General features: G+C 44.8%; 1 protein-coding gene across 1 annotated transcript in view; it reads left to right on the top strand.

Moving 5' to 3' along the window:
* Positions 1-26,089, top strand: part of LOC114587982 (low-density lipoprotein receptor-related protein 2-like) — an 85,990-nt gene that overhangs the window by 21,860 nt on the left and 38,041 nt on the right. The window contains exons 2-8 of the mRNA XM_077921620.1: positions 16,883-17,069; positions 17,866-17,985; positions 19,697-19,921; positions 21,985-22,098; positions 22,575-22,694; positions 24,113-24,238; positions 24,689-24,895. Coding sequence (XP_077777746.1) covers positions 16,883-17,069; positions 17,866-17,985; positions 19,697-19,921; positions 21,985-22,098; positions 22,575-22,694; positions 24,113-24,238; positions 24,689-24,895 — 1,099 coding nt within the window. The remainder of the gene's footprint in view (positions 1-16,882; positions 17,070-17,865; positions 17,986-19,696; positions 19,922-21,984; positions 22,099-22,574; positions 22,695-24,112; positions 24,239-24,688; positions 24,896-26,089) is intronic.

Genomic DNA, 26,089 nt, shown 5'->3' with positions numbered 1-26,089 from the left:
TATAGAAAAAGCGTCTAAATTCCAATTAGAAATAATTGACAATGATGATAAGATAATCTCGAAAATGTATAGAATACTTTTAGAATGGCAAACCAAAGACGAGGAGGTAAAGGCGGTCATGATTAAATGGGCCAGGGACTTTGGTTATAACATACAATTAGAGGATTGGGAAAAGGTGTGGAATGAAAATATGAAATTTACTGCATGTACAGCACTAAAGGAAAACATAATGAAGATGGTGTACAGGTGGTATATTACACCGACAAAACTAGCGAAAATGTATAAGACATGTAATAGGTGCTGGAAATGCAAAGAAAAAGAAGGATCTTTCTTTCACATGTGGTGGGATTGCAGGAAGGTAAGGGGATTTTGGGACTTGATTTATGGAGAATTGAAAAGGATGCTTAAATACTCGTTTGTTAAGAAACCAGAATCATTCTTGCTAGGAATAACAGGAAGAGAGATAAGAAGACGAGACCACAAACTGTTTCAGTATGCTGTCACAGCGGCAAGAACACTAATGGCCCAGAGGTGGAGACAGGAGGAACTGCCAACTCTACATGAATGGAGGATGAAACTCACAGATTATGCGGAACTGGATAAGATGACTGGAAGAATAAGATACCAAAAAGATAAAAAATTCACTGAGGACTGGGAAAAGTTTGCGGAATATCTGGGAACTGTATGTGATCAGCAAACAACGCTAGTGGGGTTTAAAGAGACTTTGTAACATTCTAAGGTATATTGCAAGACAGAATTAGAGAGGTGAAGGTTAAGGGTAAATCGGCAATAGTATATAGAAAATGCGGGAAAATAAAGAAAATGGATGACTGGGGGAGGTGCTGGTGGAGGCTCAAAAATTGTAAATTTGTAAGCATGGTTGTAACCAATATAAGTAAAAAGAAAACTTAATAAAAACTTAATTAAAAAAAATAAAATAAAGCGAGATGAGCGCCGCAACCCCAGAGTCGGTCACGACTGGACCTAATGGTCGGGGTCCCTTTACCTTTTAAAGATTTCTCAAGTTTCACAGGATATGCGAAGGATGGAGAAAGAGGCTGTGTACACCTTGCATCTTTGAAACACAATCAAACCTTTCCCTTAAAGAATTCTGGGCACTGCAGTTTATCCCTCAGTGTTACGATTTTCAGCAACCCTTAACAAGCTACCGTCCCTAGAATTCTTTGAGAGGAAAAATGTGCTTTCAAAGGTATACCATCAGAGGTATACCATCAGAGTCCTTCGAAACTCCATTTCCTTTCATTGCCTCTTCTGCCCTACTTCCCACCCTGCCTTCCACTGCTGAGAACGTTACGTCAGGCAAGAGCATGCAGTGAAGAGAAAGTTCCTTTTTCCAAATCTGTCCCTGCCTTCTATTTCTCTAAAGTGATTACGGCCTGAGGGTAGGAATGAACTCAGGGACGCAACTGGTGCGAGTGCTTGATATGATTCCTGCCCAACCCCCAGCCCCCCCCCCCCCGTTATCCACGTGTCAGTTACAAGAGTCAGGATTTGCCCTCTGACAGCAATGAATAACAGTCATTCCCCGAGTCTTGCTTATCTCCTAGAACTCAACCTGAGTCACTGAGAATGAAGACCAATCCCTGTCTGCACCTTTGTACAGTTCTAAGTTCTGCTTTTTTTGTCCTGCTAAAGAGTGACAGAGTGATGTGTGATGTATGGAAGTGAGAGCTGGACCATAAAGAAGGCGGATTGCCGAAGAATTGATGCTTTTGAATTATGGTGCTAGAGGAGACTCTTGAGAGTCCCATGGACTGCAAGAAGATCAAACCTCTCCATTCTGAAGGAAATCAGCCCTGAGAGCTCACTGGAAGGACAGATCCTGAAGCTGAGGCTCTAATACTTTGGCCACCTCATGAGAAGAGAAGACTCCCTGGAAATGACCCTGATTTTGGGAAAGATGGAGGGCACAAGGAGAAGGGGACGACAGAGGACGAGATGGTTGGACAGTGTTCTGGAAGCTACCAGCATGAGTTTGACCAAACTGCGGGAGGCAGTGGAAGACAGGAGTGCCTGGCGTGCTCTGGTCCAGGGGGTCACGAAGAGCCGGACACGACTAAAAGACTAAACAACAACAAGCATCCACAGGATGCTTACCCTTCTTTACCCTTCTCAGGCTGCAGTCCTAAGCATACTTGGAAATAAGTTGCACAGAAATCAATGAATGAAGAATCAAGCAAATAACAAGCTGAAGGGCAAAGTGCTAACCTGAAATCCCATGCATGCTTCACTGGGAGTCAGCCTCATTGAAAGCAGAGGAAGTTATTTCCAATTAAACATTAGCCACTCCTTAGTTTCCCAAGTAGCGAGAGATTCCAGCAGAGATTCATGGAGGGTTTCTTTTGTTTTGTTTAATTTTCAAATATGCAATCAGAGGATGGTGTGTGGAGGCAAAGTACTCTCTTACGAATGGAAAGCACAGCTGCTAATCCTGCATCAGATTTGCAGAGATTTAAGAATGTATGTACACAGTACCAGTTCCAGAAACACAGTTTCAGCCAATTTGAGTAACAAACTGGGCCTCACACTAAAATTCTAAGTGCACACTTTCCCCTTCCTTCTCTCCCTCTCTCACACAAAGAGCAGATTTTAGAACCTGACAACTTTAGAAAGCTGTTTTCCTTTTTAAAAAGAGAGTGTTTCTGGCTCTCGAGGTTGCAAACCCATGCTTGGAAGTATGCGTGTTTGTGACATCTGTTAAAACCGCAGCAGCCGAAGGAGAAGCTGCAAAAGATTATTAGTGTGTGGGGGGGGGACTACATCCTCTCCCTATATCAGAATCAACTATGCAAAATAATTTAGAGAGATGTGCTCACTTTGCACAGCATATACAGGCTTTCAGAAGGCAGCCTTTTCCAGTGCACAAATCCAGCGTCACGTGGGCAGTTACTAATGCTACATGCTTGCTGCTTGCTTGAACAAACCCTGCAATGCAGCAGTGGCTGGGCAGCACCAGTGCGAATCACATGACCAATGCATGTGCCCATGCGGTGACTGCTGGAGTTCATGGCCTGGGCTGCCTGCAACTCTGCCTGCTTGTTTGGGGAGAGGGGCTTTTCTTAATAAAATGTCTGCGACGCACAACGAGACTATAACTAGGTAAGACAGCCAAGGCCAGTAACGAGCAAGCGGGGCCGGTGCCAGCTGCTGTGATACCCCCTGCCCTCCAGCAGCTGCTGCCTGAATCCAACCACCTCATCTGGCCTATTCAAAACACCAGAACAACAACAACAACCCACCCACCAAACCACCTCTCTTTTTTCCAGCCCACGAGATGCCAAGGGCGACAATAGAGTTGTGGTGTGCACTCACTCTAAATTGGGACTGGTGATCTCATTTCTTGCAGTGTCTCATTATTATGGAGCTCAGCCAAGCTATTCCCATCTATACTTTGTCCAGGGCTTTCAAAGGACTGCTAAAATTGGTGATGTGTTTTGCCACTGAGATTGCAGATCCACCAGTAAATTTGACCTCAGGGCTGCTGTGTTGATCCTTTGCAAAAAAAACCACCACAGCATGGCCTAATAAAACCAAAGCACCAGGTTTGGAGGGGTAGGGGAGCCCAGCTGTTTTGACTGATGTCTATAGATGAGATTAAACAGCTTTAAGATTACTTTGTTCATCCCTTTCCACGGCTGACCCACTCTGTTTTGTATTTTGTCATTCCCAAAGGGAGAAGGGAACATTTATAAGTGCAAGCTAAAAACACTGCACACTTAATAAAGAGATAAAAATTAAAGCATTTATTTAATCCTGTTGCAAACTGGATGGGTTTTCAGCTCCAGATGGTGTCCGTGACAACACAGAGCGGGGTGGAGTGGGGTGTTATTCAACTAGGAGCAAAGGAAAGAGAGAGGTGGGCAAGACACATTCTTTTCTGTACCCTGCCTCATCCACAAACTTCTTCACCACTTCCACCATTCTCTATCCATTTCAGAGGCCTGTACCTCAGGCAGAACAATAAGAATCTCAAGTGGAGAAATAGGTAAAGGTAAAGGGACAGCTTCCAGGTCATGTGGCCAGCATGACTAAGCCGCTTCATGGCGAACCAGAGCAGCACACGGAAACGCCGTTTACCTTCCCGCTGGAGCGGTACCTATTTATCTACTTGCACTTTGACGTGCTTTCGAACTGCTAGGTTGGCAGGAGCAGGGACCGAATAACGGGAGCTCACCCCGTTGCGGGGATTCGAACCGCCGACCTTCTGATCGACAAGTCCTAGGCTCTGTGGTTTAACCCACAGCGCCACCCGCGTCCCCAAACTTCTTCACCACTTCCACCATTCTCTATCCATTTCAGAGACCTGTACCTCAGGCAGAACAATAAGAATCTCAAGTTTAGATTTAGCTTTAGTTTAGATTCCTGCATTTTAGGGGGTTGGACTAGATGGCCCTTGGGATCCCTTCCAACTCTACAATTCCATGGTTCTATTCTATGATTCTAATTCAATGGGAGGTTTTAGCCTTCTTTAAGCCTTTTAAATTCACATCCGTGGAGGGCCTATGGGGTCATATGTCATGTGCCACCCCTGCCTCCTCCACTCTGACCTTCCTGCATTGGGCAGGAAAGTCGGAAGGGGGATTCTGAGCGTGCTTGGTTGGATACACTTACCACCCTCCCTGCACAGTCAGGTTTCCTGAACCCAGGCGATATTGTGGGCCAGCTGTTCCTGAAGAAAGTGCCCCCAAACAAAGACTTGTGGCAGGACTTGAATTTGCAGTTTGGGGCAGGGGAGGAAGGAGGCTGGCCCAGGGACAGAAAGAGTAAAAAAAAGATGAAGGGGATCCGTGGTGTGCCAGTGGCAAATCAGATCTGATCCTGGAATTGTGTCTTGAGGCCCTTTGTGCAGCTTCGGAGACTGATTTGGCACTGGAGTGTGAGTTTGGAGCCTCTGGTCCACAGCCGGACGGGACACCAAAGAGAAATCAAAGGGCTCCACGAAGACTAAACCTGCTGACCAACTTGTACTGAGGCCTTTGTGAAACCCCAAATCAAAAAGCCATGCAGGGAACTCTAAGTGGTTTTGGATGATGTACAGTGGTACCTCGGGTTAAGTACTTAATTCCGGAGGTCCGTTCTTAACCTGAAACTGTTCTTAACCTGAAGCACCACTTTAACTAATGGGGCCTCCTGCTGCCGCTGCACGATTTCTGTTCTCATCCTGAAGCAAAGTTCTTAACCCGAGGTACTATTTCTGGGTTAGCAGAGTCTGTAACCTGAAGTGTATGTAACCTGAAGCGTATGTAACCCGAGGTACCACTGTATAGGCCAAATCCCAAATATTGTAACTTGTTGTGGATTCCCCATTTCCCCAGAGCTGAAGGTCTAAAGACAGTTCTTCAGAAATGCAACACTAGCACTTTCAGCTAAGTCAGCTAGAAGCCCTTCTTCCTCCCTCCTATGTCCCCATACCTCTTCTTCTCCTTCCTCCACCTCTTTCCTTTCCCCCCTCTGTCCATTTAAATTTGCAAAATTGCTGCTTCTCACACACATGCCCAGCAGTGCACACATCCAAGACTCTACCCATCAGGTTAATTGTCCACTGGGCGGGTGGGCATCTAGACCCATTAAATAAGCATCAAATTTCTTTTGTCAAAGGCCCTGACCACCCATTCACAGTGATGTAGCGAGCCAAACACAGAACAATATCTGTAATAAATGCTTCATTGTACTATTGAACATAATTCCAGTGATGCCTCAATTCAAGGCAGACATTGACAAATTGGAAAGAATTTGGAGAGAGATAAAAGGACAATGCAAAGTCTAGAAGGGAAGCCAGCTGGGGAATCGAATGAAGGAATCGGGTGTAATTTGCCTTTGGTAAAACGAACGGCACACTGAGGTTAGAGAACATGTTGCAGTTGAACAATATTAGAAGCCTGAAATAAGAAGGGGAAAATGTTGACCATAACTACTGAGGTCAGGCCAAGGAACAATGACTTTCTAATTAAAATAATACAGTTTGAAATTGTTAGGCAAAACCTTAGCTGTGTTCAGTTCAGCAGCTGAGTGGAAAGGTGGCAAGATAATTTCTTTTGAGTTGGAGAGTTACAGGACGCTCTGGTTTAATGGTGGTGTACACACCAAACATTTAAAGCACACAGGCACACGCATCCCACTAAGTCCATGGAACTGCGATTTGTTAAGGGTGGCAGAAATTGTAGTTCTGTGAAGGCTAAACTATAGTGCCCAGATTTTTGTGTGTGTGCAGGGCGTACTCACAGGGCAGTTTACATGCGTGAACTAAGCCAATGATTTCTATGAATGAAATTACTTGCTGCCAACCTAGCAGTTCGAAAGCACGTCAAAGTGCAAGTAGATAAACAGGTACCGCTTCGGCAGGAAGGTAAACGGCGTTTCCGTGCGCTGCTCTGGTTCGCCAGAAGCGGATTAGTCATGCTGGCCACATGACCCGGAAGCTGTAAGCCGGCTCGCTCGGCCAATAAAGCGAGATGAGCGCCGCAACCCCAGAGTCGGCCACGACTGGACCTAATGGTCAGGGGTCCCTTTACCTTTACATGTTACAAGTGCCTGCACAATCAGGAGCTTACTAAATTCAGCATTACACTCCTATTTTCAGAATGTGAAGAAAACAAAAGAGAAGCAATTCTCAAGTAATACAATGGGTATTGGGAGGTTTCAAATTCAGGGTCTTCCTTCAGGTTTCTTATATACACCACTTGCTCTTCCCCTCCTTCCACAGCTCTACCTCTGTGCTTTTAGCCCAGCAGGTTTTGTACATCTGGTCATCTCCTATTCAGCTCTGAAATGGGCTGAGCTACCCACCCCCGCAGATCCTCCATCTACAGAGCCTATGTGTTAAGTTTTAATCCAACTCAGGCTGGGAACATTTTGTTGCTGTCAAGCTTTGTTCCTTGATCAAGCCGGAATTTGGAATGTTAGTGGACATTCCTCAGCATCTCTCTGACTCAACCAATCAGCATCCAAAGTTTCCCTGGCACAAAGGAAATGCAATATAGATTTCTGAGATGATTATATAACTCTCCAACATTACTGTAGATCATTGCAGGCCTGTACCAGGAACTAAGCTGGCTCCGAATGCAGAAGAAATGTAGAAAGCTGAAGCCAGCCAAGTTTGTGGCGTAAGATTACTGTGCAGAGCCAAGTTCAATCAAGGGATTACGGTAACAAAGTCATCGCTCGGCCAATGGAATGAGTACAAACTGGGTTACTATTTCATTCCCAGACTTCTGGTGTCAACCCATGCACAAGAGAAAAAGATAGTCAGATCCCTGCAGAATTTGTGACCCACCTAACTAACACATTTCTAATATGGCAGGCCATCAGCGACACAATAAATCTATTTTTGCAGTCTGCTTGAAATTACAAAACAAAATAAGTCAAGGGGGTTATCAAACACCTGACAAGGCACAATGCATGGTTTAGGGCAGAGATGGGCAGCCTGTTGATCAGCTCCAACTCCCATCAGCCCCAATCAACATGGTCTGATGATGGTGTTGTTGTTGTTTAGTCGTTTAATCGTGTCCGACTCTTTGTGACCCCCTGGACCAGAGCACGCCAGGCACTCCTGTCTTTCACTGCCTCCCGCAGTTTGGTCAAACTCATGCTGGTAACCTCAAAAACACTATCCAACCATCTCGTCCTCTGTCGCCCCCTTCTCCTTGTGCCCTCCATCTTTCCCAGCATCAGTGTCTTCTCCAGGGAGTCTTCTCTTCTCATGAGGTGGCCAAAGTACTGGAGCCTCAGCTTCACGATCTGTCCTTCCAGTGAGCACTCAGGGCTGATTTCCTTAAGAATGGATGCGTTTGATCTTCTTGCAGTCCATGGGACTCTCAAGAGTCCTGATGATGGTAGTTGTAGTCAATGGAACTTACCCCCAGGTAAGTGTGTGTATAGGCCTGGAGCTGGAGTGAGCTCTTGCTACTGCTCTATTTCCTTCACTTGCAAACTCAGCTTCTGAGTAGCCCCAAGGGTTCCACTCCCCATTAAAATTCTGCCCCATGACAAAACAAAATCCCATGCAAACCAAAACTTAGCAATGTGTATAAATTATGCAAAGGGAAAAGATCTGCATTGTTAAAAATTTTGCCTGTATATTTACATATGCGTTCTTCTACTCCTACTCAAGGAGGAGAGCAAAGGGGGGGCGGGAGTACACCACCCAGAACTCCACCCTAGGGCAACGTGCAAGATACTCAGCCACAGTTTCTGTTTGTGATTCTTTGATAGGCTTCAAAGCATGTCAGAGATGTCTACTCGCACAACTACAATGGATAGGAAATAATGCTTACTTTTCCTTAATTATTTTTGTGGGGTGGGGAGGAGGAGACAAAGCTGAGATTCACAGCTTGCTACAATTCTGCACTCAGTACCATATCAACTTGTGTGGAATCACAGAATAGTCAGCTTTCAGGCAGCTCCCTCCTTCCTCATTGCCTTAGTTCTCTTCTTGTAACAGCAGCAGCACAGCTGCAGTTTCCTAGTTAAGAACTTGCTCTCTCCTGCAGGCATTGCAAGCAACCGATGACAATTCTGGATGCTGTTGAAGCTCAGTGGAAGTCTCGCTCATGGGCCATCTCCTAGTACAGGGGCCAGATTTTTTTTTATTTTTATTAAAAAAAACCAAAACGGGAATTTCAGCAGGTGTAGCTTGTTTGACAAACTACACCTGCTGAAACTCTCCCTTCTATACCATTGTTAAAGTGGTAGGAGTCCTACTCTTATTTGCTTTTATCTGACCACAGACATCACTGATGTATGGGGCTCGCTTTTTGAGCACAGCCAATGCTTCTCTTGCAAAAATGCTCTCTTAGAAATCCCCTTTGGGGAAGACTCTGTAATCCAAGTTTATCTGGTCTGGCAGGGAAAGCTGCTTCCATCTCTGGCTAGGAACATTCCCCCTCGGAAGCGCATATGCAAAGAGTTTCCTGAGCCAGTCTAGGAAGGAAAAGGTGCCCAATGCACTCTGCACCACCTGTACATTAGAATTTCCTTTACCCTCCAGGATGCCCAATACGGAAAGGAGGAAGTGGTGAGTCTCTGGAGGTGTTAAGAATGCAAAATACTGAGCAGTTCTCTGTGTGCCCACTAGGTTCCACTGACTACATCACAAAACTCAAGAAGCGTGTCAAGAGCATGAGTGGATGTTTGTGTCTCTCTGTTTTTCAATCTAACCCACAGTGGCAGGACAAGAGAGTAGGGAAGAACAGAGAAAACTGGGGAGGATAAGCAGCTGCCTTCTCTCCCCCATCAGATGGAGATTAGGGCTGCAATCTGACCCATTTAGCTGGGAGTAAGTCCCATGGAAATCAATGTGACCTGAGTAGAAATGCCTGGGCTTGGGGACTGGTAAGTTGAATAAATACAATCACAGACCTTTCAACATTAAACATGCTGAAATACTGTATTTTTCGCTCTATAGAACGCACCCGACCATAGAACGCACCTAGTTTTAGAGGGGGAGAACAAGAAAAAGAATTCTCTCCCTCTCTGCGCAGCGCTCCTTCAGCGAAGCGGCAGGAGAAATGGAGCCCCTTCAATTTCCCCTCCCGCTTGGCTGAAGGGGCGCTGCGCAGCTTTCCCTCTCTGCGCATCCTGGAGGGTAAAGAAAATTCTAAGGTACAGGTGGTGCAGAGTGCGCAGCGCCTCTCCAGCGAAGCGAAGCCAGGAGAGCAAGAGGGATTGGTGTGCACTGACCCCTCTCGCTCTCCAGGCTTCAGCGAAAGCAACGCGAAGCCTCCAGAGCGCGGCGGGAGCGCTTCCGCTGCGCTTTGGAGGCTTTGCGTTGCTTTCGCTGAAACCACGGAGCCTTCATTCGCTCCATAAGACACACACCACATTTCCCCTTAATTTTTGGAGGGGGAAAAGTGCGTCTTATAGAGCGAAAAATACGGTATCTTTCCCATCTTCCCCTTAAACCTGAAACAGCCCCCCCCCCCCTGTCGCTTGTGTTATACAAAAGTTCATGTTACACGACCTCAGATGGCCCTGATGGAGGAATAACGACAGGGGAACTTCCCAGAACCAGGTCACATCAACGTGCTTCTCGAGAAATCTCAGTCAGGAATTCTGTTACATCAACCTCATCTCAGTGTAAGTCACTGAAGCGTGGGTTTTTCATCAGTATAACATGAACAAGCTTGCTTGGAACAGTTACTGAATAACTGTACGGAGGTCAGCGTTCAGACGCGCTCTTTCCCAACGGCACTCTAGGAGTGTTCCACACAAGAACTTTCTACTTTAGCTTCTGCTCAGTTCCCCATTTTCAAGTTAGTATCTGCCTGAGCAATCCCAAGTGGGGAAATCTGCCAGGAAGTAGATCAAGGCCCATGCAAATCCCACCACATCCAAACCCTGTATGGCAAGGGGTGGGAGAAGCCGTTGCTGGAGAAAAGAAAACAAGCCAAGACATACAGAAGAAACACATCCCCATTGCAGCCAGTCCAGATGCAGGTCCCAGCATGTATAGCCATGCCATCTACACTGCACACACCTGCCAGGCACCCAAACAGCACCATAAACACACACGGCAGCAGCACCCCGACTGCAGAGAAATCATTAAATTTTACCATGGCTGTAGGCACCTGCCCTCACTTAACGAACAACATCAGAGGTAAAGGTAAAGGGACCCCTGACCATTAGGTCCAGTCGTGACCGACTCTGGGGTTGCGGCGCTCATCTCGCTTTATTGGCCGAGGGAGCCGGCGTACAGCTTCCGGGTCATGTGGCCAGCATGACTAAGCCGCTTCTGGCGCACCAGAGCAGCACACGGAAACGCCGTTTACCTTCCTGCTGGAGCGGTACCTATTCATCTACTTGCACCTTTTGTGCTTTCGAACTGCTAAGCTGGCAGGAGCAGGGACCGAGCAACGGGAGCTCACCCCGTCGCGGGGATTCGAACCGCCGACCTTCTGATCGGCAAGTCCTAGGCTCTGTGGTTTAACCCACAGCGCCACCCACGTCCCACAACATCAGAGAGGTCAATGCAAACAGAAGAAAACGAAATTTCACTGCCATGGCAGAACCGATTACACAGCCACAACAGGGAGAGGAGGAGAGCGCAGCCCCAAAGTTGCTCCTATCTCTCACTGCATGCTCGTGAGCAGGGCCACTCACCTGTCATTCACCTCAAAGCTTAAGAAGAGCCTGCAGGATCAGGCCAAAGGCCGATCTAGTCCAGCATCCTGGGATAGTTCAGTCAGTAAAGCAGGAAGGCTCTTAATCTCAGGGCTGTGGGTTTGAGCACCGCATTGGGCCAAAAGATTCCTGCATTGCAGGGGGCTGGACTAGATGACCCTTGTGGTTCCTTTCCAACTCTACAATTCTATGGTTCTATGGTCAGCCAGGTGCCCATTGTAAGCCCGCAAGTGGGACAAGCATAACAGCACTCTCCCTACCTGCGATTCTAGCAACTGGTCAGAGGCATATTGCTTCTGACTGTGTATGTCACCCTCATCAGTTAATTCAGAATTCTAACAGGCTTATTTCTCATCTTAGCACTGTATTCCCACAGCACTAAGGTTGGAGATAAGACTCTGCTGCCTTTTAAAGAGCAGGCAGAGGCTTTTTGTGATTGCTGTCTTTTTAAAATTACCTGCTGCCTTGGAAAGACTAGGCAGGGAATGTGGTCTCAATGAAATTTCTCTGCTGCTTATTCAAACTAACTGCGGGAGTGACTCAGTGACATAGTCGCATAGGCAGGAAAGAGAAAATTCACTTGAACCATTTTTAAAATCAGATTTAAAAATCTGTGCTAAAGCACTATGGTTGAACTTTAAACCGGTAAGAGAAAATGTTTTAAGATGGGGAAAAAATAATATGCGGTGACAAAATGGCACTGACTAGAAAACAGGAAGGCAGTGATAGTGATCCCCCCCCCCTTAATCACTTTTATATTTTGTACTAAGGCACTATGATGCTGGTATTTTAATAATTCTTAAGGAGACGGGGTGGGGAAACAGGTGGAAACATGAAAGCTAAATATCAATTTAAAAAACCACATGGCTAAAATGGCACCAACCTGAATGGTAACAAGAACGGTAGGCCGAGACACAGGTGTAGGTCTTGCAACCACACCTCTGAAAGAAGATGGAGGAGGAGACCTTAAGGACAAACTCTCACTCCACTTTCATCACAAATATTAACTAGAGTAGGAAGTGTGGCTAATTTTAAATACAGCTAAGACTTCACGATGGCTTCAACTGAACTTCCAGTCCCTTCCGAAGTTGTTGTTGGGCTTTTTTGGTCCAAGATGCCACCTAGTGGGGAACATGCTTTATGAAAGCAGGAAGATAAGGGTCTGCAGGATGTGCTTGGAGGGAGTTGGGAAGGCTCAGAGTGCTGCCTGGACCCCACCATACACTTGATTGGCGGGCTGGCAGCTGGAATATTAATAACAACAACAACAACAACAACAACAACAACTATTATTATTATTATTATTATTATTATTATTATTATTATTATTAATATTAATAATAATAATAATAATAATACCCCACCCATCTGGCTGGGCTTCCCCAGCCACTCTGGGCGGCTTCCAAAAAAAATATTAAAATACTGAAAGCATTCTGTTATATCCTATCCATGCAAAATTCTATCCATGCAAAACCTATCCATACATGCAAAATCACTGCATGCTGCTGCCCTCAAGTGATGACCCTGCATGCAAACACGACGGGAAGCGCATAAGAAGTGCATTCTTTCCCTCAAAGAATTCTGGGCACTGTGGTTTACCCCTCCCAGAATCACCATTCCAAGGAATGCTTAACAAGCCACAGGACCCAGAATTCTTTGAAAGAATGAATGTGCTTTAAAGGTGTATATGTTATTTGTTTGTAACCTATAAAATTATGGAAAGAAACGCAATAAAAAATTTATTAAAAAAAATAAAGGTGTAATGCGTCCAAAGCCATTGATGCAGCAGAGAATGCTATGACATCACCAGCAGTGTACTAAGATTGAGCTGCCTGTCAAGCGGGCTCCTGTTCACAGAATGGAGAGAGGGTGCCATTTTAGCCTTTGGTTCCATCTTCAGGCTGGCCCTGCATGTGGGGCAGCAGTACTGATACATGATGTTCTAGTTCTAGCCCAGACACCTCTTAGCACAGAGTACAGGGTCAGATTTAAGGTGCTGGTTTTGACCTTTAAAGCCCTTCACAGCCTAGGACCCTTGTACCTACGGGACCGCCTCTCCTGGTATGCCCCACGGAGAGCCTCAAGGCCCATAAATAGCAACAGCCTAGTGGTCCCGGGCCCTAAGGAAGTTAGATTGGCTTCAACCAGAGCCAGGGCCTTTTCAACACTGGCTCCGGCCTGGTGGAACGCTCTGCCTCATGAGACCAGGGCCCTGCAGGATCTGATTTCTTTCCGCAGGGCCTGTAAGACAGAGTTGTTCCGCCTGGCCTTTGGCTTGGAGCCAATTTGATTCCCTCCCTCCCTCCCTCCCTCTCTTTCTTTTTTCTTTTTCCTTTCTCCTCCTGTGATGAGGCTGCATTTTAATATTTTAATGTTTCAATATTTTAATGTTGTATTCTAATCTTGTTTTTAAGTTGTATTCATTCAACTTGTTTTTATTATTGCTTGTTAGCCGCCCTGAGCCCGGCCTTGGCTGGGGCGGGCGGGGTATAAATAAATTATTTATTATTATTATTATTATTATTATTATTATTAAAGGACAGGACCCAGGAAAGAGAATTCAGGGGTGGAGATGGTTTACCATAAGCTTCATTCTCCTTTGTTTTTTGGAACTGTTGTGCCATCTGTCAGCCAGAAAGACCAGACTTCTAAAACTGGCAAAATGACTAGACTCCAACAAACGCCATTCTACGCAGCCTAGCAAAATATCATTAATATTTTATTATAATATGATTTTAATTTTCCTTTGCATAATACAGATGTGTTCATGTAAAATCAAATGGAAATCATTTTTAAACAGAAGCAATGTCTTTAACTTTAAATGCCACATGACCTCAAATTTCTTTTGAAAATAAAGACATTGCATGCTATCACAGTAAGATCCTGCTGGTGAGCAACAGCTGAATCCTATTGACATTTTCAATACAATTAAATATTGCTGAAGGGAGCCCCCCCCCCTCAACATTGTACTTTGCCACTTAATATGTTTAAGTCTTCAGGGAGAAGCTTGATCTGCTTTTTAAAACAGCAGGGTCCAAGATTGTGAATACAGTCAGCGGCTCATACCTGTTTTGCGGGTTTCATAATAGTTACAGCTGCATCCATAACTGCCTCAAAATAAAGAGTAATAGTGCAATTCTGTACATGCCAAATTAGAAGCCAGCCCTGTTGAGTTAATCACAGACAGGTGGGTGTACTTTGCACTTCCTAAAGAGCAAAATTTCAATTTACCTGGTGGGACTTACTCCTGATGACAGGATTCTGTAAGTACTCTTTTCCACTGCTGGTATGAAGGATAACCTTGCTCCTGACATCACAGTAATCTTGGAACCGACTTGTCTTTTCTGTTTTGCTCATGGTGGTTTCATAAGAACGAATATAGTATTGTTTTTAGCAAAAGTTACGTAACATACCACTAAATTAGCTGTGGATCTTTGGTACACTGGCATTCGAAACTGCCTTTTCAGTGGGAGTCTTTCATCTTCTGAAGATAAGGCTATAAATGATATTTTCAGCACCTGAAACATTAGCATATATTTATCAATCAAAACATAGCATAAGCCTTCTTCAAAGGGCTGGGATATGTCCCTTGCAGTTTACCAGTTTCACAACATGACTGGGCATGAAAGATTTGTTTTTCTAACAAAGGTCTGTATGCATTTAGCAGCAGCAATAACAGACAGGAATTCAGGCGGTGAAGCTTAGCACTATATTGCAGCTCTATGCCCGGAAGAAGGTTCGGCAGTTAAAAATGTCTGCCTGTTACTGGCAATTATAATCCATCTCCCCTCTGCGCCTGTGAATGTAACCTTATAAGCATTTCCTCAGTAAAATTACCTCTGTAAGAACCCAGGAGCCAATAAATTCAGTACTTAATTACAATTCAAAACTAAATAAACTAACAATTTCATTGATAGATTAACAAATCGCTTCAGCAAAACCAGATTAAAACTAAAGCAAATTCGGTTTGAGTAATAACATACTTTTATTACAGATACAGAGAAGCGATTGAGTTGGACCAGCATTGTGCTTTTAGCACAACTTTTTCTAGTTAGTCACTTTTTCTTGCCCAAGGCAAACCCAAATTGACTTACAACCAGCCAAACAGACAACAGAGATGCATTAAGAGGAAAAGCATGAAAAATATCCTGCCTAGTTCTAAAATGGCCACAGAAAGTTAAAGGCCAAAGGATAGAGGGTGGGGGGGGGGGATTTGCCTGGCGCCTAAAGATCCACTAAACTGGTCTCAGGCCAGAGAGTTCCCACAAAGGAGGAGCCACCACAAAGAAGACCCACTCCATCTGCGTTTACTCGGGAGCAAGCCCTGTTGCGGCGAAGGCAGTTTACTCCCTAGTAAGGGATGCAGTCATCGGGTCTTGCTGCAAACAAGCTACGTGGTGCCGGGGCTTGGAGGAGCGTCAGGATTAGGGCCTCGCGACTCCATCCGCGCTTGGCTGAGGATTAAGGGCCTGATCCTCGCAACGGGACTTCTAAATGCGGAGCCGCGCCCAGCCGCTACCCCACCCAGTGGGACTCTTGCGCGGGGGATAAAAGCTTCTCCGCGCGTCTACTCCGTTACTGCTTTTCCCCGCTCTTTTATTCTTTCTGTGCTCGCCTTGGTTTCTCGCGCTGCTCCTGCGCGCTTTTTCCGCGCGTAATGGGGCGCGCGACGCTCCAGGCTGCGCTGCTGCTGTTCTTCGCTACTGCGACTGGGTGGGGTCTGCTCCCCAACAAAGGTGAGAGTGGGTCAGGTGGAGTGGGGTCGTGGGCAATACATATATATATATATATATATGTATAAAATTTCTGTTTTGCAATTTAAAAAACTCATTTTACATCCTTAACATACCAATGACTTCCCATTTTCTCTTTCCATGGTTCATTTTACGCACCACAAATCCCTGCATATTTTACACAAAACTGTTCCATTCGGTATTCCATTATTGCAGCCATCAAAACTTGTTTACATTGTTGAATTTATCTTGACGCTGCCAGCGTCATCAGCTGCACACAATTATTTCCCATATATTCAATAAACGTTTTCCAGTCTTCTTTAAACATATGTTCTTACAGTTCTCTTATTCTATGTTGCCTCTGCAAATTGTGCATATTCTGTCAACTTAAGTTGCCATTCTTCTTTGGTTGGGACCTCACTCGTTTTCCATTTTGGGGCTAACAAAACACAGGCGCAGTAGTAGCATACATAAATAACCTTTTTTTGTCACCGTGCGGTAGTGGAATTTCAGTCTGAATTATCCCCAACAGAAAGGACTCTGGTTTTTGGGGGGGATGATGTGCCTCTCTCCTCTCAATCTGGCATTGCTTTCGGGGTGTGTGTTTTTACACGGTAGCCTTTAATCTCTCTCTAGCTTGCAGCTCTACGCTTCTCTGGAAGGACCAGTGGGATATAAATTTAATAAACAAATGAAACCACATGGTAGCTCAAGGGGATACTTACAGGGGAAGCGAGGCGAAATGAAATGAGTAAAGCATGTGTATAAACAGAATTTTGCTTTGTATCCTTTATTTTGTGATGTTTGAATGACTTTATTGTACACTATCATGCTTTTTTAAAAAAACAACTTGGCTTTTTAAAGAGTCTAGTAAATAAAATAATTATGGGTGGTGTCAAAATGAGTTCAGCTGCTACAAGGGCTTTTTTCCTGTGCAGTAGGGTTTCCTTCCTCTGTGCTGCCCCCTCCCCCATGAACCCATTTTGGAGGTGTTCCCCCCTTCAATCTAGCAGATTTTTTTTGGGGGGGGGGAGTTAGGGTGGAGAGGACAGAGAGTGAGTATATGCTATTTGCCTTGTACAGATGGAAACGTTTGCAGTATCTCTCAGCAAGCTGCCTGTGGAGATAAGTGCATTCCTTTGACGTGGCTTTGTAATGGAGAGCAAGACTGCCCTGATGGTTCGGATGAGCATTGTGGTAAGCCTTTCAGAGCCTTCAAATGGCTGAGAGTCCATTTGGGAGACCAAGGTTCAGTGCCAGATTTACGTATAAGCTAAACAAGCTACAGCTTAGGGCCCCACACTCTTGGGGACCCCCCCCAAAAATTAAAGGAAAAATCTGGATGTACGGTACATTTCCAAAATATAAGATAAAAAACAAATAAAATAAAACCTACATACAGCAACAGTGTTTTGTGTTGTGTAGGCTCCTATTTGTTATGTACAAATGACTTTAGATACCTATTAGGTTCATAAATTACCATGTAGCATATATTCAACACAAAAAACAGCGGCAACTTGTTGTTGACAAAGGACAGCTGGACATATAAAGGGTCCCCATTACCTTCAGTAGCTTTGGGCCTCATCAAACCTAAATCCGGCCCTGCCCAGGTTGGGTACCAAGGCTTCTAGTAAACATTTTGAGATGGATTTTTAATAGCTCATGTTGTTTCCTGGGACAGCTGAAACTATGTGTTCCCTAGTCACTTCAATGGTTAAGCTAATGTCTTTCCAAGATAACTTGTGTATCCATGTTTTTTTTAGTAAACTGCTTTCTGAAAACATTAATCAAACGGTGTATAAATTTCATGAAATAATTTTATTACGCATGCCAAGTCCTTTAAACTCTTACTGTAGCATCTTTGCGGTGGATGTTGATTTCAAAAGTCCTCCTTGGCAACTATCCTATAGGCAACATTCTTTTAAAAAGGGAGAGTACCTAACCATTCCAGCTAAGTGCAGTGTTAAATCAAGCTAAATAACTTATCTTTCAGACGAAGGATGTCGTGGTGATCCGAATGCATGGCAGTGCAAAGATGGAAGCTGCCTTTCTGCCACTTGGCTTTGCGATGGCGTCAGTGATTGCATGGATGGCTCAGATGAAGAGAATTGTGGTACGTTCAAAACCATTTTTCAACATTTCCCTGGTATTTTGCTTCTCCGGCTTTCTCTGTGGTGCAGTGCAACTGATGCCCCTTGCATTTATCTCCTTCATCTCTTGACTGAATGAAGAGTTTTCTGTAGGCAACCCCCAGTGCGGAAGCTGTTGAAGCAGAGCCCAGCTTAAAGTCGAATATAATTTTTTCCTTACACTGAGAGGCTGGGCAATCCTTGCTCTCAACACAGATGGAGCTGGTCTTTCAGCCGAGCCCTGCTTCTTAGCTGCTGGCAGATGAGGGAAGGAATAACCTCATCCCTAGTAGGAAGGCAAAATGCTGAAGGGAGTACTATCATCTGGGCTTCTGCTGGTACAGTGGTACCTTGGTTCTCAAACACCTTGGTACTCAAAGAACTTTGAACCCAAACATTGCAAACCCGGAAGTAAGTGTTCTGGTTTGCTAACTTTTTTCGGAAGCCGAACATGCTTCGTTTTGAGTGTTACGCTTCCATTTTGTGTGCCACACTTCCATTTTGAGTGTTATGTTGAGGTCTGTCTGTTTTTGCTATTTTGCGTTTTTCTGGCTCTTTTTGTGTGTGACTGTGTGGATCCCAATTCAGCTACTGATTGATTGATTGATTGATTGTGTGACTGCAGTACATTTATTGCTTTCATTTTATGGATCAATAGTCTCGTTAGATAGTAAAATTCTGAAGAAGTGTGCATGCACACGAAAGCTCATACCAATAACAAACTTAGTTGGTCTCTGTGCTACTGGAAGGAATTTTTTTACAGTATTTTGTTTTGACTACAGCAGGCTAACACGGCTACCTACCTGTAACTAGTAAAATTCATGTTAAATTTCTGTTTTAGGGGTTGTTTTTAAAAGTCTGGAACGGATTAATCCATTTTGCATTACTTTCTATTGGAAAGCGCAACTTGGTTTTGGAACGCTTTGGTTTTGGAACGGACTTCCAGAACGGATTAAGTTTGAGAGCCAAGGTACCACTGCACTTTCTGCAGTGTTCAGCCTAGATTCTGCTGCAGTAAGAGGTGGCTGCCTTATTTCCCCAATTACTAATAATACCAGCTTCTGAATCTCAAGGCAGTTGAATGTTTTGTCCCTTCATTGCAGCTGGTAAGCCCTTTGGAAACTACATGAGGTGTATTATGTTATAACGCTGGGGCAAGGTGAAGGTAAATACAGAGAATCCTTTTTATCCAAAAGGGCAGCATTGGCACTTAGGGTGGGTTAAGCTGCCTGCATGCGAGGGACAAGGAGTCCTTTAGCAAGAAAATGAGTACTCATCTCTAAAACTTTCCTATGATCACTTCAGCAGTCTTATATTCCGCATGTCTCTGAGAAACTCTTCTTACCTGAACTTTGAACATGTGGTTCAGCAAGCCCTTTGGTCCACCTATAACCCAGTGCCCCCTATAACCCAGTGCCCAAGGTCTTGTGGAGAGATCTTTTCTTAGTCTGTAGACTTTAACTGGAGGTTCTGGGAACTGAACACAAGTCCTTATGCACTCACAATGCATATTACTTAAGCATGGTATTCCAGACAACATTTGTCTGCTGTTGAAGGATGGGGTAGTTTCCAACCTAGACCTTCACATAGTCTGCCTCCTAGTGGATTGAGCTTGGAGCACCTCAAAGTGTTGACCACATGAATGAAGGATTAGAAGGGCAAGTCATTCATTCTGTTGCTCCAATATCATTGCAGTTTGTGGAGACAAAGTTCCATGTCGAGGAAATAAGCAATGCATTGATCCCTGGAAAGTATGTGATCAGCATAAAGATTGTGAAGATGGTTCTGATGAAGCAAACTGTCCCCCGAAAAACTGCTTGGCTGGACAGTGGCAGTGCAAGAACAGGGTGTGCGTTATGGAGGACTGGAAGTGCAATGGCATAGACAACTGCGGCGACCGCTCGGATGAAGATGGTTGTGGTAAGCCGCTTGGCCTCCTTTCAGAGGCATATAGGTGTCCACCCAGTTGCATAGCTGTCAAGTGTCCCTTATTTGAAGGGACATTCCCTTATTCCAGCGCCATGTCCCACTGCTGTCCCTTATTGATGGATGTCCCTTAAATGTCCCTTAAGTTATGTCCCTTAAATTATGTCCCTTAAATTTCAAAGGAAGCAGCTCCTCTCCCTCCCTCCCTGCCGGCCAGGGAGAAGGGAGGCTCCAACTGTGTTGCTTGGCTGTGTTGCTCCCCCAATAAGAAGTCTAAGAATGACTGGGGGGTGGAGCTTGCATGCCTTGTGTGTGGCTAGTTAATGCAAGCTGAGGGGTTTTTTGAATGCTGGACACCATTTTGTTGCACGTGCTGCTGCAAACTTTGCAGTGCAAAGCCAGGCCGGGGAGCCATCTTAAGCTGAGGCTGCATAGGCCTTGTGGTGCATGTGATTCAGATTCTATTCAGTTGAACCTCTGGTTACAAAGTTGGTTGGACAGTGTTCTCGAAGCTACCAGCATGAGTTTGACCAGACTGCAGGAGGACAGGAAGACTGGAGTGCCTGGAAGAGGTGAGGCTGCAGGTCCCTTATTTTGGCTGCTGGTCCCTTATTTTCAAGGCTGCTGGTCCCTTATTTTCAAATCTGTAAGTTGACAGCTACGCAGTTGTGAAAATGCATCTTAAAAAGTTGCGCTTGAGACTTCATGTAGTTGCCCTCTGAAGACATACCCGGAAGAGATTATCAGGCTGCAACTTTCAGTAGATGGTTCGGATAAAGTTTGTTTAAAAGTAAAAAAACTATTTGGGCAGTAGTTTTCCTAAAACTGCTTCCCAAGATTTGGAACATGCAAGTTCCCAAGATTTGGAACCTGCAAGTTTTCAAGTTACTTCCCCTTCCCCCCCTCACACAGGATTCAATTTTGTTAAGGGTTTAAAAACTTGCTGGGAAGTATTTGACGGAGCTGGCTTAAGGTCTTCTGCTACTGTCTGTTGAAGATGAGGGAACTCAGTTTAATAAGATGCTGCATTGCAGACTGCTGGTATATATGGGTGTAGCCAGGATTTTTATTAAGGGGGGCAGGTCTTCTGTTGGGGGCAGAACCAACGTGATTGCTCAGTTAAGTATTTCTATTTTACTTGATTGGGGGGGGGGTACAGCTGCCCCCCGACTCACCTTGGCTACGCCCATGCTGGTATATTTTAATTTTTAAAAAACTTGTTGCCTCTTGTCCAAACTGAGCTTCAGACTTTGGCTGCGGTGGACATGTGTTTGAAAACCAAGGATGCTGTTTTCTTCAGAATTAGACTTTTCCAGATGCATAAACATGTATGGTGCTAACTTAAGATGTATTTTATTGGGTGCTAACCTAATATTCTAGCAAAGTTGATTACACCATGTCTTCAATACCAATATCTGGAGCTGGCATCAGACAGCTTTGTCTTAGAAAAGGCCAAATTAAAACATCACTCTTCACATATCCAGTGCTGAAACTGTTCAAAGGCTTAATCAGTATCTTGAACCTGTCTTATAAAGCATTTCTTATAAAACATACCTGAAGGAGCATCTCCACCCCCATCGTTCTGCCCGGAAACTGAGGTCCAGTGCCAAGGGCCTTCTGGCGGTTCCCTCGCTGTGAGAAGCCAAGTTACAGGGAACCAGGCAGAGGGCCTTCTCGGTAGTGGCACCCGTCCTGTGGAATGCCCTCCCACCAGATGTCAAAGAGAAGAACAACTACCAGACTTTTAGAAGACATCTGAAGGCAGCCCTGTTTACGGAAGCTTTTAATGTTTAATAGACTATTGTATTAAACATAATGTTTGTAGACTATTCCCCAGAGTGGCTGGGGAAACCCAGCCAGATGGGCAGGGTATAAATAATAAATTATTATATTATTATTTCCATTGGCTGTGTAACAAACTGGACTACAATGGTAGTAGATCCACTCAGGCAATGTGTAAATACTCTAGGAAATGGAATAGGGCGCACAATACATTAGATGTCTTGAACTGGTTGCTGACACATTTAACCTTGTGCATAATTCTAACTAACTTACAGCTTACTGCCCACAAGGAATGATCCATTGTGATAAAGGGAAATGCATTATGGAATCTCTAATGTGCAACAAAGTGAAAGACTGTTTAGATGGCACCGATGAACCCAGCACCTGCGGTAATTAACTGTTTATACTCGTATAGTAAATAATTAAGAGTGTTCTAGTCAGCTGGTGGCGGGTGGGACGCAGGTGGCGCTGTGGGTAAAAGCCTCAGCGCCTAGGGCTTGCCGATCGAAAGGTCGGCGGTTCGAATCCCCGCGGCGGGGTGCGCTCCCGCTGCTCGGTCCCAGCGCCTGCCAACCTAGCAGTTCGAAAGCACCCTCGGATGCAAGTAGATAAATAGGGACCGCTTACTGGCGGGAAGGTAAACAGAGTTTCCGTGTGCTGCACTGGCTCGCCAGATGCAACTTTGTCACGCTGGCCATGTGACCCGGAAGTGTCTGCGGACAGCGCTGGCCCCCAGCCTCTTGAGTGAGATGGGCGCACAACCCTAGAGTCTGTCAAGACTGGCCCATACGGGCAGGGGTACCTTTACCTTTAGTCAGCTGTTAGAGGGTGTCAGCTCTGTTTAACCCTTGTTCTATGCATCTAGGTAAGAACTGCACTCTGAACAATGGAGGCTGCATGCAGACGTGCACTGAGACTCATTGGGGTGTGAGGTGTTCGTGTGGTCCTGGTTGGAATCTTCAGGCCAATGGTCAAGACTGTGCAGGTATATGTAAAATAAAACAGGTGCTCACTATTTAGAACTGGAGAAGGTTCTCTAAACTGCAAGTTGTGACCATTCATATATCCTGGGACACTATAACAATCTTCAACCTTTTCTGACCAAAGACCCATTTTTATCCCAGATACGCATTTGAGGACCTGATTTTTTAAATCATTTTTTGTATGGTGGTAGTGCTGCTTTTGAAATACGCCATAGAGCAGACTGTGACTCTCAGTAGTTGGTCCTAACCCACTAGCTTGGATACCAGTTGGCTAGAAAAGCCTTCCAAGTTGGCTTGAATACTGCTTTTTACAAGGAGGTCTTGGGATGCCAAGACGCCCAAGCTGTCCAAGTAAGGAAATCAATGATCATAATCAAAATGAACCTTGATGTCACCACAGATTCAAAGTTCTGACCTATAAAGTCCTACATGGCTGGGGTCCAAGTCATCTGAAAGACTGAAATCCCACATACGAACCTGCCCAGGTTTTGAGATGTTCAGGGGAGGCCCTTCTCTTGGTCCCACCATCCTCACAGGCGCGCTTGGTTGGAGATGTGGGAGAGGGCCTTCTCGGTGGCTGCTCCCAGACTCTGGACTCCCTCCCTAGAGAAGCCAACCGGCTGGATCCTTGTCCTTCCGCCAGCAGATGAAGACCTACTTTTTCCAACAGGCTTTTGGGAATTGGCTACTCTTAATGAATTGACTGGTACCGTGCTGTTTCTATTGTAATTATTTGTATGTTTCAAACAGATTCTATGTATATGAGTGTGTAGTTAAATTGTTTTTAACGGCTGCCTTTCTGTTTTTAGTGATTCTTGTTCATATCCTCAGGCCACCTTGAGTCCTGCAAGTGGAAAAAGTGGTTTAAATAAATGCAAGTGGTTTAAATAGGGACGCGGGTGGCGCTGTGGGTAAAACCTCAGCGCCTAGGGCTTGCCGATCACATGGTCAGCGGTTCGAATCCCCGTGGCGGGGTGCGCTCCCGCTGCTCGGTCCCAGCGCTTGCCCACCTAGCAGTTCGAAAGCACCCCCGGGTGCAAGTAGATAAATAGGGACCGCTTACTAGCGGGAAGGCAAATGGCGTTCCGTGTGCTGCGCTGGCTCGCCAGATGCAGCTTGTCACGCTGGCCACGTGACCCGGAAGTGTCTCCGGACAGCACTGGCCCCCAGTCTCTTAAGTGAGATGGGCGCACAACCCCAGAGTCGGACACGACTGGCCAGTACGGGCAGGGGTAACCTTTACCTTACCTTTTACCTTTAAGTGGTTTAAATAAATATATAGTAATCATATAATAAATCGTATTGATCATCATAATAAATACAAGGCTCTAAGAAGCTAGTAGTACTTCATGGCTATAGCAGCCCTTCCTAGACTACAGGAACTTATGTACATTACACTGACTCTGCTTGTTCGTTGCAGATGTTGATGAGTGTGCAATGGCTTACGGTCCCTGTAGCCAGTTGTGCAAGAACACAGTCGGTTCTTTTACCTGTGACTGTGTCCATGGGTACTGGCTCTCCAATGGAACTACTTGTAGGACTGCAGGTAGGCCCTCAGTTACATGGAGGATGAATTCCAGCTCTCAATGCTGATTTGCGGGGAGGTGGAGACATGGGAATCACAAGACTGCCTAGCTTGGCAAAAGTTGGTACACTTGTAATTTCTTTTGTAGAGGTAATGCTTAGGTTTCTGGCAAATGGAGGGGAATTGAGCTCTTGTGGGCAAGTTAACCGTGTGTTTTCAACAGACAATCGGTGAGGTTAGAATACAAAAAGCAACAAAAAGTTAGGATTGCATGTCTTAGTTTGGGTACATGCAGTGCTACTAAGCAGAGATATTTAACAGATGTCTCCCATAAAGGAGAACTCTAGTAAGTAAGGCTATTGGATACAGCTTGAATATCTTCTTACTGGCTAGATTTTCTATAGCTCAACAGCTAATAATGAACAGGATTGCATTCTGGGACAAGGCCTAATAATGAAAAATCTCCTCCAGATGGTGCTACAAAAATATTGCTGGCTGTTGGTCGTGATCTTGCTGTCCTGGATGTAAAAACTCATGAACTGAAAACTCTAATGTCAATAAGGACATCGCCCAGCTCTGTTGCCTACGACTCGTTAAGGAAAGCCTATTATTGGGTTGATGAAGGAAGAAAGCTTCATATCTATGTGCCAGGAAAAAATGAGATGCTTCTGTATCCAGGTAAAGCTGTTGATGTACTTGCAGTAATTGCATCCTTATCTAGAGAAAGCTCTTAAGTCATTGGCCAAATACTACAGCACCCCATTGTGTCCTTGGAAACCTGTAGCAAGGCTGCTCAGCAGAGATGAACTTTAAAAGTACACCGAGAGCTGGTGTAATATAGTGGGTGGTGCTGGACTGGAAAAACGATGCTAACAGGGTGAGCTTCTGACCAGTTGCTCACTTGGCCTGAGGTTTAAAGTAGGTGAGGAAGGACAGAACATGCAACACATGCCATAGGCGCATAAGTAGTAATTGCTGTTTAAATGTAAATGCAATACATTTAATGTAAATGTAAATGTAAATGTAAATAACAGCATAATTTTAATAAGTGGCCTGAATCCTGAAAACAGGTGCTTATTTTCTTGGCAGCTGGACAGAATATTCCTTGCATATGTTCTCATAAGTAAAAAGACTAGATATTCTGAGCTGAAAACATAGTGCCATAGACTCTATTCTTCCTTGGTTGGACGCTACAGTCTACTTTTGGAGTACCAATCTAGGTGGGTTTGCCTTTTAGGAAAGGTAACAACAGGAAGAATTAAAGGAACTATGGGAAACTCAAGGCAGTAGAGATATAAGATGATCAGAACCCCACCGAACTTGAAGCATGGGAAGCCCCAATAAAAATTTATAATTTGGAGGAATATTTGGACTATATGATATGTATTTTTATAATTTGGAATATTTAATGTGATTTGATTGAATTGTTAAAATGCAAAATTTAATTAAAATTATTTTTAAAAATAAATAAATAGGTGGGTTTGCCTTTTGTGGACAAGACAAACCCTTGCATCATCCTTGGTACTCCTGTTTGAGCTCCCAACATTTTTTGTAAATCCAAACCTTGATTGGCTGCGAAAGCAATATATTCAGCTATTAGTGGGTTACATGGGAATCCTAAGTGGAGTGGCATGGCAGATTAAAATACAGCACAAAAGCAGCACAGGGATTTGTTAAGTTTACTGTTCATGCTCCCAAGCAGAGCTTTAAACTTCCTCTTACAGGAGTTTGTTTCTGAAGCAGTGCTTCCCAATTATGGGTCTGGGGACCTCTGGGGGGTCCGGGGAACACACCCGGGGGGTCCTCCATGTCCCCATTCCTTGCCTCACCCCTAACTAATTTTTTGTCATTTTTGCATGGCAATACCACAGA

Source organism: Podarcis muralis, chromosome 17 (assembly GCF_964188315.1).
Source record: "Podarcis muralis chromosome 17, rPodMur119.hap1.1, whole genome shotgun sequence".
In the NCBI taxonomy this organism is placed as follows: Eukaryota; Metazoa; Chordata; class Lepidosauria; order Squamata; family Lacertidae; genus Podarcis; species Podarcis muralis.
The sequence above is the reverse complement of the archived record's forward strand: the minus strand, read 5'-3'. Positions and strand labels throughout refer to the sequence as shown.